Genomic DNA, 19690 nt, shown 5'->3' on the forward strand with positions numbered 1-19690 from the left:
TCCAGGGCTCCAGGCAACTTGAAGCTGGGGTCCGAGCTCTGATCCCAACAGAGCAATAGCATCCACTGGAGGAGCCTGATGCTCCTCTGCTAGTTCCAACCCGTAGACCCAAAGCTGGACAGAGCTTCACTGTTCATCCAGCCAATTCCCCACCACACAGATGATGACATGGAGGCCCTGAGACAGGGAGGAGCTTAGCTAAAATCACATGGCCCTTGTATAACATAGGTGATACCGTGAACCACTAAGCAGTCCCTGATTACCTCTGTAGCCACAGGTAAGATGCTCTACCTCCCTATGCCTCTGTCAGACACTAAGCAACGAGAAAAAACACTCTAGTTGTATCCTCTGGCAGGCTGGACATCCTCACTAACAGTTCTGCCCTCCCACCCCCGGGCAGCCCCAGTCTACTGAGCACCAGGAGCACCAGCTAAGGCCCCCACCACACAGCCCCTGAAGGCTTCCTCCAACCCACCACTCAGAGCAGCACCACCTTCAAGAAACATGTTGCACCCAATCCCCAAATACCCAGACCCTGCTAGAAAGACAAATTTTTGTCCAAGTCACCCCTAAAGTGACTGCTGCTTCTGCCCCAGCTGCCAGCAGGCTTATCTGTGGCCCTGCTGCCGTGATTAGAGCAACACTGGGAGAGAAGTCAGAGAAGCGACAGGTGAGACCACCACAGGTCCCAGAGGATGGTGCTTACCAAGCGCCCAGGAACACCCACCCTGCATGCTGCAGCCAGGCAGGCTGCAAGGCCTAAGCCTCGGGGAGTGGATACTGGATAGGGTAAGGGGAGCAGCCTGGATCCTCTCCTCCTTTCTCTGATGCATCCTCAGCCAGGGCTGCATTTCTCTAGCTCACCTGAGATACTCTTGCAAGAAAGAGCTTGGTTGACTCCTCCTGTTTCTGTTTATCTCGAAGGCTCTGCAGCAATTTTCCCAAACTGAACAGCAAGAGGGAGACCTCAAAGAGGCGACTCTCTTCCTAGCTGCATCTCCTTCCTAATCCTCTGGGTGCCTTGGAATAGAAGCTCAGAAGGAAGAAAACGACATTTTCAACTTTCAGGAACTAGCTCTGTCGCCCTCTGCACAGCTCGGGAGACAGCACTCTCAGCCTTTTAGGACTCCATCCAAAAATCCTTCAGCCCTCCATGTTCCCCAAAATGACAGTGCTCATGTGTGGCTGGAACCTGCCCCGATCCGGCAGCTCATTTAAATAGAGCTCATCACAACAACAGTGTTGGTGGTGAAGTGAGTAGCTGCAGGGCCCTGGGGACCCCCTGTTTATACGTAGGAAGAATGATGCAATCTGGGTATCAAAATAGCAATCCAGAATGGAATAACAGGCTCACGCAGCAGCGGTGCCTGCACAGCCAGAGCTCAAGTTGACACACTCTGTCAGCCCCACACTGCTGCAGCACGCAGATGCCAGGCACACACTCTCACCGCATCATTTTAAAAAACAGCAGGAGCCCAAGATATCCCTCCATGCCCCCGGCACTGAAGGAGGGTGTGGGGGGGGGGCCTTCAACAGACATTGAAATCTGTCTCCTACATACTCACCTGCTCCTGCCACTTCACCTGAAGTCCTTATCCTGTGACGTCACAGTCAGTTGCCATAGTGACCAATTGTCCGTCACAAGCAGAGGATTAGGACTTCGGATGGAGAAGACACACATTTATGATGCACAAAGGTCCTGGGAGGTCTCCCTTGGCAGCTAACTCTACCCACCAGGAAGATCCAGTCACACACAAGCAGGGAGGGAAAAAGGGAAGGATGAACAGGGTTGACTGGAGGAGACATTAGGATGGGGCAAGACTATAAGTACAGCATAATTTCAAAAGCACAGAGCAACCAGATGAGGGGGAGTGGCAGGGATGTGCTTGGAAAGACCGGCAGGAGAGTAAGCTCCTGAAGGGACCTGAATGCTAAGCTCAGGAGCTTGACCTTCATCCTAAAATAAAAGGCAGCCCAAAAAGTTTCTGGAGAGTGACTGAGCTGGGCTTTATGATTATCTTGATGGACTGAACACAGGGAGGTCAGGGTAGTTGAGCATTAATGGGACCCTAAATAAGGGTAAAAATGGAAAAAAGCAAAAGAAGACTCATTTCAAAGAGAACTGACAGGACACAAGCAAATTAGGATGTTGGGGCTAGTGGTGGTGTGTGAAGAACAAGGAATCAAGTGGAGGGGCTGTCATGAACAGAGGTAGGTAACAGGAGGAAGAAGAGAGCAGTGGCCAAATCTCATGTTATCTATACCTTCCTTTCTCTGGCATCCTTGCCCTCTTAATATCAGGCCTCATTCTGCCTTGCCTGGACCAGTGATGCCCAAATCTGGAGAGCTTGTTAGAAATCCTGAATCTACCAAACCCAAATCTCTTGTGTGTGGGTGTGGGACTGGGAATCTGTATTTTTAGCACGCATCACAAACAATTCTTAGGCATTCAGACCAGCACTGGTTTAAGGCCCTGCAATCAGGAACCAATGGCCTGGACAGCTGCGGTTGTCCAGCAGGTCTTCCTGTATCCAGTCCTGTCTCCTCCAATCATTCTTCTCACTGGGCCAACATGAATTTGTTTTTTTCTTGTTTGTTTGTCTTTGTTTGTTTTGAGACAGTGTTTCATTCTGTCACCCAGGCTGGAGTGTGGTGGCATGATCATGGCTCACTGCAGCCTCAACCTCCTGGGCTCAAGTGATCCTCCTGCCTCGGCCTCCCAAGCAGCTGGGACTACAGGTGTGCAACCAGCTAATTTATTTTTTATTTTCTATTTTTTGTAGAGACAGGGCCTTACTATGTTGCCCAGGCTGGTGCTGAACTCCTGACCTCAGGATATGTGACCATATTCCACTGATCAAAAACCTTCGATGGCTCCACTGTCCACAGAATAGCTTAATCAAGATCCTTCACAATTTGGCCCTAAATTTCCTTTCTGAACAGAATCCCCACTTCTCTCCTTCAAGCATCCCATACTCCAGCCAAAATTAACTCCCTCCTGTTTCTAATATTTGCCTTCCCCTCCCCTGCGTGTGCCTCATCCTAACACTATTCCCTACCTGGGAGTCCCTTGCACATTTTTCTGACTCTGCCTGGTTCCTCCACAGCTATTCCTACTTGGTGTCACCTACAGATTCAAACCACCCAATTTCCCCAGACAGAACCTAAAACAGGGGTCAGAAAACCATAGACTGCCTGTTCTTGTAAATAAAGAATACAGTAATGCCCATTCATTTCCATATTGTCTATGGCTGCCTTCTGCTTTTCTGCTACAATGGTAGAGCTAAGTAGTTGTAACAGAGACTGTATGACCCATGAAGCCTAAAATATTTACTATCTAGCCTTATGCAGAAAGTTTATGACATCTGGCCTAAAGCAACAGCTCCTTAAATTGTGCTAGCCTCACCCTTTGGAGTTTAATTCTGATTACGGGGATTTTGCTTGTTCCAAGCCCACGTCCATCTTTGTGAACTCTAGTTCTGATAACTGGGTCACATCTGAGCTGGACCTTCAAGTTTGTGTAGGATGTTTCAAGCAAGAAAAGGCATTTCAGGAGGAAAGAACATCATAAATGGAGAATTATAGATATGAAAGTGTGAGGTCTCTTTGGAAAGTCTTGTAAGGCTACAACATATAGAGAAATGACAGGAGGTAAGGCTACAGCATTAGTTTGGGACCAGATTATGAAAAGACTTGGAGGCCATGCTAAGTGTCTGTTCTAAACTGCAAGCAATTGGAAGCCTTTAGAGAGCTAGAAGTGCAGTCCCGGAGTCAGAGGGAGTGATCAGGGTCAAAGCTAGAGGATTTGGAAGCATAATCACAGTAGCAATAAGTGAAGTGAGGTCAGGAAAAATATCACTGTAGGAAAGAATAGGGAATAAACTGAGGTCAGGCAGATATCCAGGGACTGTGAGGAAGAGCCAGACAGCCGGCCTGAGCCAAGAGTCAGAATCTGGCTATGAAAGCCAGGTGACTGGCTGGGGCTGGAGATGGATGCACGATCCACAGCCTTCAGAGCCCATGCTCCTAGGAAACACCTGGCTGTGAAACAGGCTTTCTGTGCCAAGAAAGTACCCACAGTATAATGCAAAAAGTACAGGTAGGATGAGTCTGGGCTCATTTCATCTGATAGACCCTCACTGACCGAGGTAGCACCTCTGTCTCTTTTCATCCCAAATCTTAAAGTCAATCCAAAAACTGATGCACTGACACACTCCATGCAAAACCACTGATCCCTTTTCCAGCTGGGCCTGGAGACAGAGAGTCATTTGGGGAACCAAGGGCAGCATCCTATTCTGGGTCTGTAGTTTCTACTGGCCCTCAAGCCCAGGAAAGCCCTGGACTGTCAGGCAAAGGAGCTGGATTTTTTTCCTGGCTCTGCAAGTGACCGATTATGTGGTTTTCAGCAGGATCCTAGCCCTTCCTGGACTCCTGATGCTTCATCTATGCAGGAGGGATTGGAGATTAAGGGCCTTCCCTGCCTTTTGGCCTCCACAGCACTCAACCCTAACCGCTCCCCCTTAAATCAGAAAGTTCCAGCAGACAAGAGGCCCCTCAAAGATCCCATCCATCAATCACAGCCATCTCGAGCTCCCTCCCTCAGCAAATCTGTTCTAGCTATAGCCTTCCAAGCAGCACTGGCAGCAGCAAGCACCTCCCCCAAAACACAGCCTGCCTCCTTTCCATTACCGGGGGAATTGCTCTCCCAGTAATGGGTCCTGTTCTGGGGTGCCAGTGCTACTCCCAGGGCCCTAGAGAGCCAATTAAGGCGAGGAAACTGTTCATGAACTAAAAAGCCACTCCACTGATAGGGCTCCAGGCTCCAGCTTCTGCACCTGCTGCACACCCAGCTCAGCAGCCTGCCCTTCACCTGGGAGACTTGAGTTACTGCCCACAACAGACTTCACAAGGCTGGACACACTGCAGCACCTGGAATGAGCAAAGAGTAGTCACCCACCTCCCAGGCTCCTACAGCTGAGATCTCACCTCTGGCCTCCCATTCCCACCCAAGACCATTAGAACCCCTGCAGCTGAGCTGCTCATTAAGATAAGTGTCATTTCCCTCTCTGACTCTAAGGTTGTAGCATCTTGCATCAGTTCCCTCTCTTTGGATATTCCTAAAGTCCCAAGGCCTGCCCACCGAGGGACCGTGATTGCTCCTCCTTTCAGCATTAGTAGTGTTCGGGGGATGCTGTCACTCTTCACTAGCTTCAAGAAGCATGGGGCTATGGTAGTTATTTGGTGTTCTTAAATCTCATTAAGTCTAGCCCTGAAAGCCAGAAAGGGCTTAGAATTGCCCAGTCAATTAGTGCTAGTGTCCAGGTGAGCTCTAGGGTCTGTGACTTCCAGCTACATCCTCAACTTTGAAAATGGGAAAAATAAGATACTAAACAAGTAGATTCTGAAATCTGTATCTAAGTATCAAAGTCTTCCAGCCATGATTTGTCTTTTAATTGATTTGAAGAGAAACAATAAGTAATGTTCCTTTTCCTCACATGGGGAAGGAAATATCCAATCAATTCCCTCTTCCCTTTCCTAAAATGACAAATAAAACCACAGCAACTCTGAGAACCTTGAAGACAGAGCCAGCATATGGTAAGAGTCAGTTTCAGGGATGTTAGCTCCCTTCAGAGCTTGCTACATTTACTTAAAGTATCATTTTGGTACTCAGTGACCAACTTTCCAGACAGAATTTGACCTGGGACCATTCTTAATTAGCCAAAAAAGCAAATAGCCCCAAGTAGATATTCTCATTGGCTGAGAAAATCCAATTCCAATAGCTAGCATTTGTGTACCCAGCCATCCCACTGCATGGCTAGGCCACTGTATTCTCACCACACTCCTACCTTTGCTCTGGTCCCCATCATTAGCTTTTGAAGATCTTGCCCAGCTGGTCTCCTCAGTACCTGAGAGGTGACGCAGACCCATCTTCCTAGTTGCTGGGGAGAATCTCAGCTAGGCTGTGGCTGTATTAATTAAAGATTTGCACTTGATCCAGCAATTCAAATACTGAGTATACAATAGTCCCCCCCTTATTCATGGGGGCTACTTTCCAAGATGCCTGAAACAGTGGATAGTACCAAACCCTATATATACTATATTTTTCCTATGCATACATACCTATGATAAAGTTTAATTTGTAAATTAGGCACAGTAGGAGATTAACAATAACTAATAATAAAATAGAACAACTATAAGAATATACTGTAATAAAAGCAACATGAATGCAGCCTCTACTGTCTCGCTCTCTCTCTCTTCCCCCTGCCCCCCCACAAAATCTCTTAATATTTTCAGGCTGTGAGTAACTAAAAACTTGAAAAGCAAAACCTTGGATGCGGGGGGAGGGGACTACTGTATTTCCAAAGAAAATGAAATCAGCATGTCAGAGACATACCTGCACTCCCATGTTCACTGCTGTATTATTCACAATAGCCAGGACAGGGAATCAACCTAAGTGTCTACTGATGAATGGATAAAGAAAATGTGATATATATACACAATACTATTCAACCATTAAAAAAAAGGAAAACCTGTCATTTGTGACAACATGGTTGTACTTACAGCACATTGTAAGTGAAATAAGCCAGGTACGGAAAGACAAATACTGTATAAGCTCACTCACATAGAATCTAAAAAAACTGATCTCATAAAAGCGGAGAGTAAAAGAGCAGCTACCAGGGGCTAGAGTGGTTGGCAGGGGGCAAGGGTAGTTAGGGAGATGTTGGTGAAAGAATACAAAATCCAAGTTAGATAGCAGGAGTCAGTTCAAGAGATCCATTGTACAGCATGATAAGTATGGTTAATAATATATTGTATTCTTGAAAGATGCCAAGAGAGTAGATGTAAAGTGTTCTCACCACCAAAATGATAACTATGTGAGGTGTTGTATATGTTAACTGGCTAGATTTAGTCATTCTGCAACGTATCTATACTTCAAAACATCATGTTGTACACTGTAAATACATACAGTTTTACATGTCAGTTAAAAATTTTTTTAATTAAAAAATATTTATATTTGCTGGCTCAGGCTGCAGGATTTGTTCTTTCTTCAAAGATTTTCCATGGACTCTCCTCATCAGTTTGGTATTCTAAGTGAGCGTGGACTCTCCCCGTGAGCAAAGTGCCACAATGTCGATCGCAAGCTTTGAAGACAGGTGAACCTGAATTTGACCTTACCGGGCAGTAGTTGTTAACCTTAGTCTATAAATATCCCAATCCTCATATTTTTCATCTATAAAATGGGAATACTAATACCTACTTTATAAGGCTGCTGTGAAGTTTACAAAAGATAATGCCTGTACAGTGTCTGCCAACCAGTAAGTGCTTGATAAATGCATTTTGTAACTCCCACTTGAAGAACAAAAAGGGACACATCACACGTGAAAAAAGCCTTCTACCCAGGCTTTATTGATTAAGTCATTTATTCTATAAATATTCACTTAAGACCTCCTCTCCTGTATCATGTTCTGTGTTGGGCTGCGGGGTTACAAACATGAAAGGCACCGTCTGGTTGAATGAGAAGATGCCTACCTCATGACATCCCCTCAGTTCCAAGCCCCAGAGCAGGAGTACAGCCCTGGGGAGGCTCTGTTGAAGAATTAGAGTTGAAAACAAGCTGGACAGACCCTGAGCCCAGGCACAGCCCCTCTTCCATTCAACATAGCAACTGCTCGGCTCTGCCCAGCAAGTAGGAGAAACAGGTTTATAGAAATGAACTCAGCCCCATGCAGGGTGGCTCCATCTGGTTGGAGGCATTGAAGCTAGGAACTTGTTTATTCCTCAGCCTCTATCCGCCTCCCCTGCCATCCCTCTACCGGCTCCCACATTTTACTTTAAAAAAAAAAAAAACAGATTTCTGCCCAGATTCACAGAAAGAGGATAAACGTTCCAGAAAGCCTGTGTTCCTACTCTGCTGGACAAACTGACTGCACTAAAAACTCTCTCCAAACATGGCTTCTCAAACTACAGACCAGAAATCTAAGTTCAGGTATTGGGTATTTCACTAGGCTAGCCAGAGACAGGTGACAGCTCTGCCTTTCATCAGACAGCTGATTTGGGAGCCATTCTTTTGACCCTTCAGAAAATATTCAGTGGGCAACTGATATCTGCCAGTCCTAGTACGTGGAGAACTTACCTGAGTTATTGATCCTTTGCTTGAACTTTAAACAATCTTCTCTTCACTGTATTATTATCACCTGTTTATTTGGCTGTCATTCATTAGACTATGAGCTCTTTGAAGTCAAGGGCTCTGTCTTTTCATCTCTGTACCCTAAATGCCATATAGCCTGGTACACAGTAGTCAATAAATATCCATGGGGGAGAGACAGACACACAAACCAACAAATACCACACCACATAGGGTCCTAATAGTTCCAAGTAATAAAGAGGAAGTTAAGCCAGGCACGGTGGCTCATGCCTGTAATCCCAGCACTTTGGGAGGCCGAGGCGGGCAGATCAGGAGATCGAGACCATCCTGGCTAACACGGTGAAACCCTGTCTCTACTAAAAATACAAAAAATTAGCCGGGCGTGGTGGTGGGCGCCTGTAGTCCCAGCTACTCAGGAGGCTGAGGCAGGAGAATGGTGTGAACCCGGGAGGTGGAGTTTGCAGTGAGCCGAGATCTCACCACTGCACTCCAGCCTGGGTGACAGAGTGAGACTCCATCTCAAAAAATAAAAAAAGAGGAAGTTTATTCAACTTTTTACCCATAAATGTAAATGTGGAAGGTAACCATGACCTAGCCAGACTGTAAGACCTACTAAAGAATATAAGAAGCTGGGCGCAGTGGCTCACTCCTGTAATTCTGGTACTTTGGGAGGCCAAGGTGGGCAGATCACCAGAGGTCAGGAGTTTGAGACCAGCCTGGCCAATATGGCGAAACCCCGTCTCTACTAAAAATACAAAAAAATTAGCCGGGCATGGTGGTGGGCACTTGTAATTCTAGCTACTCGGGAGGCTGAGAGAGGAGAATCGCTTGAACCCGGGAGGCAGAGGTTCCAGTGAGCCAAGATCGCGCCATTGCACTCCAGCCTGGGCAACAAGAGCAAAACTCCGCCTCAGGAAAAAAAAAAAAAAAAAAAGAATATAAGATGCCACATATTATACATATTATATGAGAAATTGACTCTCTGGTTCCAAATTAAGCATGTTTCCATCTAACAGGCTTTTTCCCCCTATTTTACATGTTCTCAAGTTCTAAATAACAGCACTTTTTGTTTTTTTACCTTTCTTACCTTCTTTCTATAAACGAGGCATAGTACAGAAGGCTTTATGTATATGTCCTCATTTAATCTTCACAACAGTCCTATGAGTTAGTAACTATCACCATTAACCCCATTTTACAGGCAAAAAAAACCTCTTGGGCAGAGAGATGAAGTAACTTGCCTAAATTACACAGCTAGTAATGGCAGGCAGATCAGGAATGACACTCAGATGGCCAAATATACTGACACCAAAGCTTTTGTTTTTATTCTTCATTGCAATTAGAATAACTTGGCAACAAATACTATGATTCAGGTAATTGTCATACATATAGACAGAGATGGAGTCTCACTCTGTCGCCCAGGCTGGAGTGCAGTGGCGCGATCTCAGCTCACTGCAACCTCCACTTCCTGGGTTCAAGTGGTTCTCCTGCCTGAGCCTCCCGAGTAGCTGGTGCCTGCCACCACTGGTACCTGCCACCACACCCGGCAATTTGTTTTGTATTTTTAGTAGAGACAGGGTTTCGCCATGTTAACCAGGCTGGTCTTCTCCTGACCTCAGGTGATCCACCTGCCTTGGCCTCTCAAAGTGCTGGGATTACAGGCATGAGCCACCAAAGCACCCAGACCATTAATATGAATTTAATGTTCTCCTTTTAGAGTCAAACACAGCCTTGACACATGCATAATTCATTCACATTAAAAACCTTAAATGAGATCAAAGACCTGAACTTAAGAGCTAAAACTATAAAACTCCTAGAAGAAAACAGAGGGGAAAATATTTATGACATTGGATTTGGCAATGATTTCTTGAATGTGACACCAAAAGCACAGACAACAACAACAAAAAACATAGATAAGTTGGACTTCATGAAAATTTAAAACTTTGTGCATCCCAGGACACTATCAACAGAATGAAAAAGCAACTCACAGAATGGGAGAAAATATTTGCAAATCATATATCTAATAAGAGATTGGTATCCAGAATGTGTAAGGAACTTCTACAGTTCAACAATAACAATGACAACCCCATTAAAAAATGGGCAAACTGAAACTCTGTACCCATCAAATAACAACTCACCATTCCCCCAGCCCCTAGAAATCACCTTTCTAGTTTCTATCTCTACGAAGCTGACTACTCTAAACATCTCATGTAACCAGAATCATACAGTACTTGCCCTGTTATGACAGGCTTACCTCATTTAGCAAAATGTCCTAAAGCTTCATCCATGTTGTAGCATGTGTCAGAACTTCCTTCCTTATTAAGGCTGAATAATATTCCATTATATGTATATACTACATTTTGTTTATCCATTCATCTGTTGATTAACACTTGGGTTACTTCCACCTTTTGGCTACTGCAAATAATGCTGCTAGAAACATGGGTGTACGAATATCTCTTCAAGTCCCTACTTTAAATTCTTTTAAGCATATATCCAGAAGTGGAATTGCTGGATCATAGGATAATTTGATTTTTAATTTTCTGAGGAACTGCCATATTTTCCACAGCAGCCACACTGTATTATATTCCCTCCAACAGTGCACAAATATTCCAATTTCTCTACATTCTTGTCAACATTTATTATTTTCTGGGATTTTTTTGGTTTGTTTGATAGCCATCCTAATGTACTTGAGGTGGTTTCTCATCATGGTTTTGATTTGCATTTCCCTAGTGATTAGTGATGTTGAGCACTTTTTCTTGGGCTTATTGGTTATTTGTACTTCATCTTTGGAGAAATGTATATTCAAGTCTTTTGCCCATTTTAAAATCAGGTGTTTTTTTTTATTGTTGAGTTGTAGGAGTTCTTTATATATTCTAGATATTAACCCAACAATGCTGGAACTTTTTTTTTTCACGGCTTAAAACATCAGAAGTTTATTACTTTCAATGATTCCATGGGTTGACTGAGTAGTTCTTCTGCTTCAGTGATGTCATCTGGGATACTGAGATGGCCCAGTCCAAAACAGCCTCACTCATGGCTGGCAACTGGTACTGGTTGTCAGGCAGAAACCTCAGTTCTATTCTCCATGTGACTGCCTGGGCTTGCTCATAGCATGGAGATTGGATTCCAAGATGGCATATTCCTTTTCTTTTTTTTTTTTTTTGAGATGGAGTCTCGCTCTGTTGCCCAGGCTGGAGTGCAGTGGTGCCATCTCGGCTCACTGCAATCTCCGCCTCCCGGGTTCACACCATTGTCCTGCCTCAGCCTCCCGAGTAGCTGGGATTACAGGCGCACGCTGCCACGCCCAGCCAACTTTTTGTATTTTAGTAGAGACAGGGTTTCACCATGTTGCCCAGGCTGGTCTCGAACTCCTGAGCTCAGGTAATCCGCCCACCTCGGCCTCCCAAAGTGCTGGGATTACAGGCATGAGCCACCGCGCCCAGTCCCAAGATGGCATATTCCAAGCAGCAAACTTAGACATTGCAGATCTCCTGAGGCCCAGCCTTTGAAGTTACACAGTAACATTTCTGCCACATTCCAGTGGTTAAAGTAAGTCATAGGAACAATACAGATTCAAAGGAAACAAATAGACTTCACCTCTTGGTGGGATGGGTGGCAGAAAAGAATTGTGGCTATCTTTAAATCCCTATAGTGATGAAGGGCACCATCATCAAAGCTGACAAAAGGTGCCACCACTGCTGCAGAGGCCCAATATCATTTGGTCCAAAGCATAGACTGTCTTATGTTGATGCATTGAGACTGCCATCTCCTATTGCTGCTAATACCAACAGTGCTATTTACCATTACTGAAGAATTACGGTAAAGTCACAGGCACCATCCTTCATACTGTCAATACTGCTGAAATCAATGGTACCCAATACCTTGCATCCTCATTGTCCAACATGATTTTAATAAAACTCCTTTAGGGCCAGGTGCAGTGGCTCACGCCTGTAATCCCAGCACTTTGGGAGGCCGAGGCAGGCAGGTCACTTGAGGTCAGGAGTTCAAAACCAGCCTGGCCAACATGGCGAAACCCTGTCTCTACTAAAAACACAAAAATTAGCTGGGTGTGGTGGCACATGCTGTAGTCCCAGGTATTTGGGAGGTTGACGCAGGAGAATCACTTGAACCCAGGAGGCAGAGGCTGCAGTGAGCCGAGATCGCACCACTGCACTCCAGCCTGGGCGACAGAGTGAGACCCTGTCTCAAAAAAAAAAAAAAAAAAACTCCTTTTGGGATTTTATTCACAACCCCTAGTGGCAGCCACCTATCACTCAGGCCTCAGGTCTGTCCAAGGGCTGTGGGGCCAGGGTCAGAGATTGTTAAGCAACACTGCATTAAGCCTGAGGGACTAACAGTAATTAGCCCTCTCCTCTGCCCTTAGGCACTGGAATTGAACCAAACCTGACCATCTCATTTATTTCTTTTAAGTTTTATTTTAGGTTCAGGGGTACATATTTAGGTTTGTTATATAGGTACATTGTGTGTCATGGGGATTTGGTGTACAGATTATTTCATCACCCAGGTAATAATCACAGTACCTGATGGGTAGTTGTTCTGTCTTGTTTTGTTTTTATTTATTTATTTTTTTTTGAGACAGAGTCTCACTCTGTCACCCAGGCTGGCATGCAGTGGTGCGATCTTGGCTCACTGCAACTTCCACCTCCTGGGTTCAAGTGATTCTCATGCCTCAGCCTCCCGAGTAGCTGGGACTACAGGCACGCAACACCATGCCCGGCTAATTTTTGTATTTTTAGTAGAGATAAGGTTTCACCATGTTGCCCAGGCTGGTCTCAAACTCCTGACCTCAGATGATTCGCCTGCCTTGGCCTCCCAAAGTGCTGGGATTATAGGCGTGAGCCACCGCACCAGGCCTGATAGGTAGTTTTTTGACCCTCACTCTCCTTCCACCCTCCACCCTCAAGTAGGTCCCAGTATCTGCTGATGCCATCTTTGCGTCCACATGTACTCAATCTTTAGTTTCCACTTATAAGTGAGAACATTAAGTATTTGGTTTTCTATAATGCTGGAACTTTCAAGATATATTTATGACTCACCATATTTATAAATTTAACTCACTGGATTTTCAAGAGTTCTTTAAGTAATCAGGAATGCCTATTTGCTAGATAATTGGAGTACTTACAAAGAAAATAAATTACATTTTATTTTATAAAAGCCAATATTAACAAAATTTGTAACTAAGTTCGCATATTAATCAAAGGCCCTTTAAATGGCATTGTTAAAATTTATGCCACTTATAAAGAGAGTAAGATTTGTTAATTAAAATTAAGATTAAGGAAAAACTAAGTTTATGTTTAAAAATCATATATTAATGTAAAAAAATCAAAATAGATCATATCTCTCCTGTACTCCAAACTCTCAGCAGACTCTGAGAGGCAAGGTAGCTTGCCCATGGGTTCAGAGGGCTTAAATATGTAGATATTCCAGACTATAGTTTTTAAAACTCTATTATCACAATGAAACACTAATTTTAAAAAATTATTGGACAGGACTCATGAAAATATGTGTGTGGACCTCAGCTTGAGAACATTTCACTAATTAAGAGTGTGGGCCGGGTGCAATGGCTCACGCCTGTAATCCCAGCACTTTGAAGTCCCCATTTTTAACCAGTGCTATAATGCCTCACAGAGAGCCTAGATTTGTGCTTCAAATCACTTGGGAAATACTGCAGAGAACAAAACAAACAGAAAAGATCAACAACGGTATTTCTAAGTGTTGCCAACTTATTTGACTTTCTCACTGCATAATTTCATTCAATGGATATTCACTGTACCTCTGTGACATGTCCTGTGCTAGAATAATAAAATGAAGGGACCCGGTTCCCGTCTCCAGTGACTGCACAGTTCCCAGTGAGACCGTTTCCTAGGAAACCTGACATTCTGGAGGAAGACACAGGCTCCTCCCTGCTGGGCAGCAGCTTAAATACTGAATAGTTCACTAGTCAGTGTGATTCTACTCAAAATCTGTTCCTGACTAACCCTGGGAGGCCAGCCATTCTCTCTCTGCCTTGGAGATTTAGGGAGTCAGAACACATCCTCTCCGTCTGGGGAGGCAGCCAAACTTTGAATCAAAACCTTTCCAGGCTTCTTAGTCTGCCACCAATTTAAGGAAATCCCAAACATGAAAAGTTCCAGCTTACAAAACAGATATATTAGGCATCAAGAGGATTCACTCTGTCTCACAGATTCCCCCAAAGATTGCTTTCAGCAATGAGTGTCCCTTGGGCATTTAAATTCTGATTCTTTCTACACCCAAAATTCAGTTCCTATGAAACAGGAAGAGACCTGTTAGGTAGTGGGAGGTGAACTTGTGGTGCCTTTGTACTTACCATCTGCAACAGTCTCATGAGCCTTGGCAATCTGCCCTAGCTCCTGTATCAAGCCCTGGAAGCAGTCCTTACAGAGCAAATGCTGGCAGGATAGGAGATGACAGCCCATACCTGGCAGGTCCTGATGGCACAATGAGCAGGTCATTACCATGGCCTCCATCTGTCCACTCTTAGGGCAGTGTTTCTGGCCAGCTAGTGGCAGCCCCATAAAGCTCATGCCCATGTCCACAGCCATGCCTGTGCCCAGGACTGGGGCTTTTCCACTGATATCCTCAGGTGAGAAGCAGCGTGTAGAGTGAGCCAGCTCCACTCCCTGTAAGTGAAGCACAAAGCAGAGTGATCTACTTATTTTGAGCAGAAAAAAATCTTAGGCCAGAGGGGCCTTCGAGAACAAGGCCTCAAAAGTCCAGGCCATGTTCCTCTCCAGAGCTGGAGGCTCATGCCTCAGCCTCAGTTCCTCACCTGGGACCAAAAAGAGAGTCTAGCCATCTCTGCCGTGGAAAACAAAGCCTGGAGGTGTCTGCTGTTTGTCTGAAGGCGAACAAACCCTTCAAAAGTGTCCCATACCTGTGCCTCTCCTTATTGGTAGACAAGCTTGACCTAAGTTTCAATTTTGGAAAAAGGAAGAAAATTGCATTATTGCCAAGTTTATGACAGGCACTTTACATACTGTATTTCAAAGGGGTTGAGACACTTTTACAAATTAAATAAAACCAAGAGGGACAGGCTGAGGAAACAGTCTTAGAGAGGCTGGGTCACGCACAAAGACAGATGGCAAATGGCAGAGTCCAAATTCAAATCCAGGTCAGTCTGATTCTGGACTCCAGTCTTTTTTTTTTTTTTTTTTTTTGAGACAGGATCTCACTCTGTGGCCCAGGCTGGAGTACAGTGGCACAATCACAGCTCACTGCAGCCTTGACCTCCCTAGGCTCAGGTGATCCTCCCACCTCATCCCACCTCAGCCTCACAGGTAACTGGGATGACAGGTGTATGCCACCACATGTGGCTAATTTTTTGTATTTTTAGTAGACAGAGTTTCACCATGTTGCCCAGGCTGGTCTCAAACTCCTGGGCTCAAGTGATCTGCCTGCCTTGGCCTCCCAAAGTGCTGGGATTACAAGCGTGAGCCACCACACCTGGCCCATACTCTTTTTTTTTTTTTTTTTTTTTTTTAAGATGAGGTCTTGCTCTGTTGCCCAGGCTGGAGTGCAGTGGCGTGATCTCTGCTCACTGGAAGCTCCACCTCCCAGGTTCACGCCATTCTTCTGCCTCAGCCTCCCGAGTAGCTGGGACTACAGGCACCCACCACCGCCCCGGCTAATTTTTTTTGTATTTTTAGTAGAGACGGGGTTTCACCGTGGTCTCGATCTCCTGACCTCATGATCCACCTGCCTCGGCCTCCCAAAGCACTGGGATTACAGGCATGAGCCACCGAGCCCGGCCCACACTCTTAATTAGTGAAATGTTCTTAAGCTGAGGTCCACACACATATTTTCATGAGTTCTGTCCACTAATTTTTTAAAATTAGTGTTTCATTGTGATAATAAAGTTTTAAAAAGTATAGTGTGGATTATCTACATATCTACCACAATATGATTTTGGGGTAGTGTTAAGAGTCTAGGATTTAGTACACACTAGGCAGTATTACTTGTCTCAGGTTAATGAGCTGAGAGAGGGGCAGACTTAATACACAAATAATGTATTCTTGCCACTTGAAGTCTAAACAACATTGTGGCACAAAATGATGCATGTTTTACAGTACTTGGAACAGAGAAAGGAAGTGGGAAAACTGAGCCATCGTCATCGTGGCATATGTTTGCTGAACTTAGCTACAAGAGTGAGCACCACATTTAAGTCATAATGATAGTTTAGTTTAGAAAAACAGCACATACATGTGAAATTAATATTATTAACTTGATGGCTTTGTAGTTTTTTACAATTTGTAAACTATATTCAGTTTTATAGTTGTATAACAGCTAAAAGCCAAAGGAAGTTGTAGCTAGTTTTATATTTGTACTTATTTAAGAAACAAAATACAAATCATTTAATTCAAATCTGGGTCTCGGTAATTATGCAAGTTTGAGAAAAATTTCACTCCAGTCTGAAGTCTTTAGGAGCCAAGCCTTCAGGAAGGAGGAAGGGTGATGGGGCTGGGAGAGGCCAGGCTGCCTGGGGTCCAGAAAGATGCCACTACATAAAGCTATAGATAGACCTGCACTTCTAATTCCTCCTGGGAATTATTTAACAGAAAACTGCCATAGCAGCAGCATGATTAGAGACGAGGACAGTCTCTATTAGAAGGTTCAAGTATGCCTGAGTTTATTTCACTGGGCCAGTAGTTCTCAAACTTTTTGGTCTTGGGAATCCCTTTACATATGTTTACTCATTGAAGACCCCAAAGAGAGTTCATTTATGTTAACTATTGCTATTTACCACATTAGAAGTTAAAGCTGAGAAAATCTATTGCTATTTACCACATTAGAAGTTAAAGCTGAGAAAATTTTAAAACATTAATTTTCATAAAATAATAAACTTGTTATATGTTAACACGAATAACATACTTTTTGGAAAAAATAACTATTTCCTTTTTTCCATTTATTTATTTATTTATTTTTTGAGACAGGGTCCTGCTCTGTTGCCTAGGCTGGAGGGCAGTCGTGCGAAGTTCACTGCAGCCTCAAACTTCTGAGCTCAACCAAACTTCTTGCTTCAGCCTCCTAGGCAGCTAGCACTATAGGCATGTGCCACCATACCCGACTATTTTATTTTCATTTTTATTTTTGTAGAGACCAGGTCTTGCTATGTAGCCCAAGCTGGTCTCAAATTCCTGGACTCAAGTGATCCTCCACTTTGGCCGCCCGAAGTGCTGGGATTATAGGCGTGAGCCACTGCACCCAGCCTAAAAAAAAAAAATTAACTACTTTCAAAAAAATTAATTTAATGAGAAGAGTCACATTGTTTCTCATATGTGCCAAACTCTTTAACATCTGGCTTAATAAAAGACGGCTGGACTCCCATACCTGTTTCTGCAGTCAATCTGTTATATGTTGTTTTGTTTACAGTATATGAGGAAAATCCAGTCTCACACAGACATACAGCTGGAAAAGATAGGAGTACTTTAATAGCCTTATCAGGTAATTGTGGATATTCTTTGATACCACACCAAAATTCAACAGTGGTAGTAGTTTCTTAAATGTTATTTATAAGGTAGACTCTGAACCAAACTTTTCTTATTCTGTTATATTAAAATCTGCTGATCTTGCTCTTTGAACTAGTCTTTTCCCCAGGCACAGTTTTTTAACACCAAGCATTGGTCATTTGGAAAATACCAGTTCAATGACTTATGCAGATGTTCCAAATATCGACACATTTCATTACACAATAACAAAAAATCACATTCTTTAGAATCACCTCGAATCTCATCAGAAAATTCTTTTAAGCATTGAGAAGCTGCCAAATTCATGGAGGCAGCAAAAACTACCAGAATTCTAACTTTTGCTTGAACGCTTGAATTTTATCATTGGCAACAAATACTGTCATTTCACTTTTGAGAAAATATCGGACAAATTCCCAAGCCTGAATAACCACAGTTTGTCTGCCAGTTATTCTTTTTTTAGATGGAGTTTTGCCCTTGTTAACCAGGCTGGAGTACAATGGCGTGATCTTGGCTCATAGCAACCTCCACCTCCCAGGTTCAAGTGATTCTCCTGCCTCAGCCTCCCGAGCAGCTGGGATTACAAGCATGCACCACCACACCCAGCTAATTTTGTATTTTTAGTAGAGACAGGGTTTCTCCATGTTGGTTAGGGTGATCTCAAACTCCCGACCTCAGATGATCCACCTGCCTTGGCCTCCCAAAGTGCTGGGATTACAGGCATGAGCCACCGCACCCGGCCTGCCAGTTGTTCTTTCGTGTAATACTGATGTTTCACTTTTTATTTTTTTAATTATTATTTATTTATTTATTAATTTTTGAGACAGAGTCTCGCTCTGTCGTCAGGCTGGAGTGCAGTGGCGTGATCTTGATTCACTGCAACCTCCGACTCCCTGGTTCAAGCGATTCTCCTGCCTCAGCCTCTCAAGTAGCTGGGATTACAGGCATGCACCACTACACCCAGTTAATTTTTGTATTTTTAGTAGAGACGGGGTTTCACCATGTTGGCCAGGATGGTCTCAATCTCCAGACCTCGTGATCCACCCGCCTCGGCTTCCCAAAGATTACAGGCGTGAGCCACCACATCGTCCATTATGTTTCATTTTTTAAAAGGCTAGTTTAACTTGCGACTCAATAGCACAAGCACAGTTTCTCACTTTGATATGTAGCAGGAATACTTTTTCTTCACACAGAACATCAAAAAGAAATCTAAAAAAGTACTTAAGAATTTAAGGATTGAGATTTAATAAAAATTGTTACCACTTCATCATGGATGGACATTCTTAAGGGAAACTTCTTTTTTTTTTTTTAACCGGCAGATGCTTAGTGGTAAAGAATATAAGGTTTTGTTCTGGTTTGGTGCCCAAAACATCAGCAGTTTTACATAACATTGCTTTGGCACCATCAGTGCAAATGTCAACCCAGTGAAAAGATCAAATAACACGTTAGCTTTATTATTAAAATTGTTTGACCTGTGAACTCCCTGAAACGGTCTCAGGGACCCCCGACCCCATAAGGTCTACAGACCACACTTGGAGAACTACTGCATTAGACCTTGCATCACAATCCTGGGAATTCAGGGAGGTAGCATGGCTTTCTACCACCAACAAGTACTACACAGGGTAAGAATATAAAGAAACAGGCATCTCATTTATGTCTTAGAAGAGCAATTGAAGTAACTCCATGAAAGTAAATGGTTAATTTAAAGGCACAGCCACACAATGAGTTTCTGATTTGAGAAGACGAAGGGTCAAATGACCCCATTTCTGCCCCCTTCCTATGGCTGCTTTCATCATAACTTAGTTCTTCCCTCTCCTTCTTATCTCCCCTGACCTAGAAGAGTGTAGGGGACAGAGTTTGCAAGACTGTACTTAAGCCAAGGTAGTAAATTCAAACGCCTACAGGGGCTGGGCAATCTATATGAACGAAGTGCTTTACTTAAAAGAATGTGGGTCTAATGTCTCCAAATCTTAGTTTTCCAAAACCCAGGAAATTATTTTTATTTACATTTTAAAATGTTAACAAAAAGTTAAATTTTAAAACA

The 19690-nt window shown here is 43.8% G+C and overlaps 1 protein-coding gene and 1 long non-coding RNA gene across 18 annotated transcripts in view; one reads left to right on the forward strand and one right to left on the reverse strand.

The window, feature by feature from the left end:
- The window catches only part of TRIM66 (tripartite motif containing 66), a 61892-nt gene that overhangs the window by 39428 nt on the left and 2774 nt on the right, over window positions 1-19690 (reverse strand). For 3 of the 17 annotated variants that reach the window (XM_054662052.2, XM_016920309.4, XM_063782722.1), the window contains 3 exons: window positions 17513-17590; window positions 14955-15092; window positions 14493-14805 (listed from right to left, as the gene is read on the reverse strand). In XM_054662052.2, the coding sequence (XP_054518027.2) occupies window positions 14493-14805; window positions 14955-14981 (340 nt within the window). In that variant the 5' untranslated portion in view covers window positions 14982-15092; window positions 17513-17590. Of the gene's footprint in view, window positions 1-864; window positions 1648-5846; window positions 5967-6394; window positions 6498-14492; window positions 14806-14954; window positions 15093-17512; window positions 17591-19690 lie in introns of those variants that run through there. The other 14 variants (XM_063782729.1, XM_063782727.1, XM_063782726.1 and 11 more) reach the window with 10 other exon arrangements.
- LOC107967014 (uncharacterized) lies at window positions 1647-3233 on the forward strand. The gene is made up of 2 exons (XR_001707128.3): window positions 1647-2211; window positions 2784-3233. It is a non-coding gene; the product is annotated as an uncharacterized LOC107967014 (long non-coding RNA).

This window comes from Pan troglodytes, chromosome 9, assembly GCF_028858775.2.
Source record: "Pan troglodytes isolate AG18354 chromosome 9, NHGRI_mPanTro3-v2.0_pri, whole genome shotgun sequence".
Lineage (NCBI taxonomy): Eukaryota > Metazoa > Chordata > Mammalia > Primates > Hominidae > Pan > Pan troglodytes.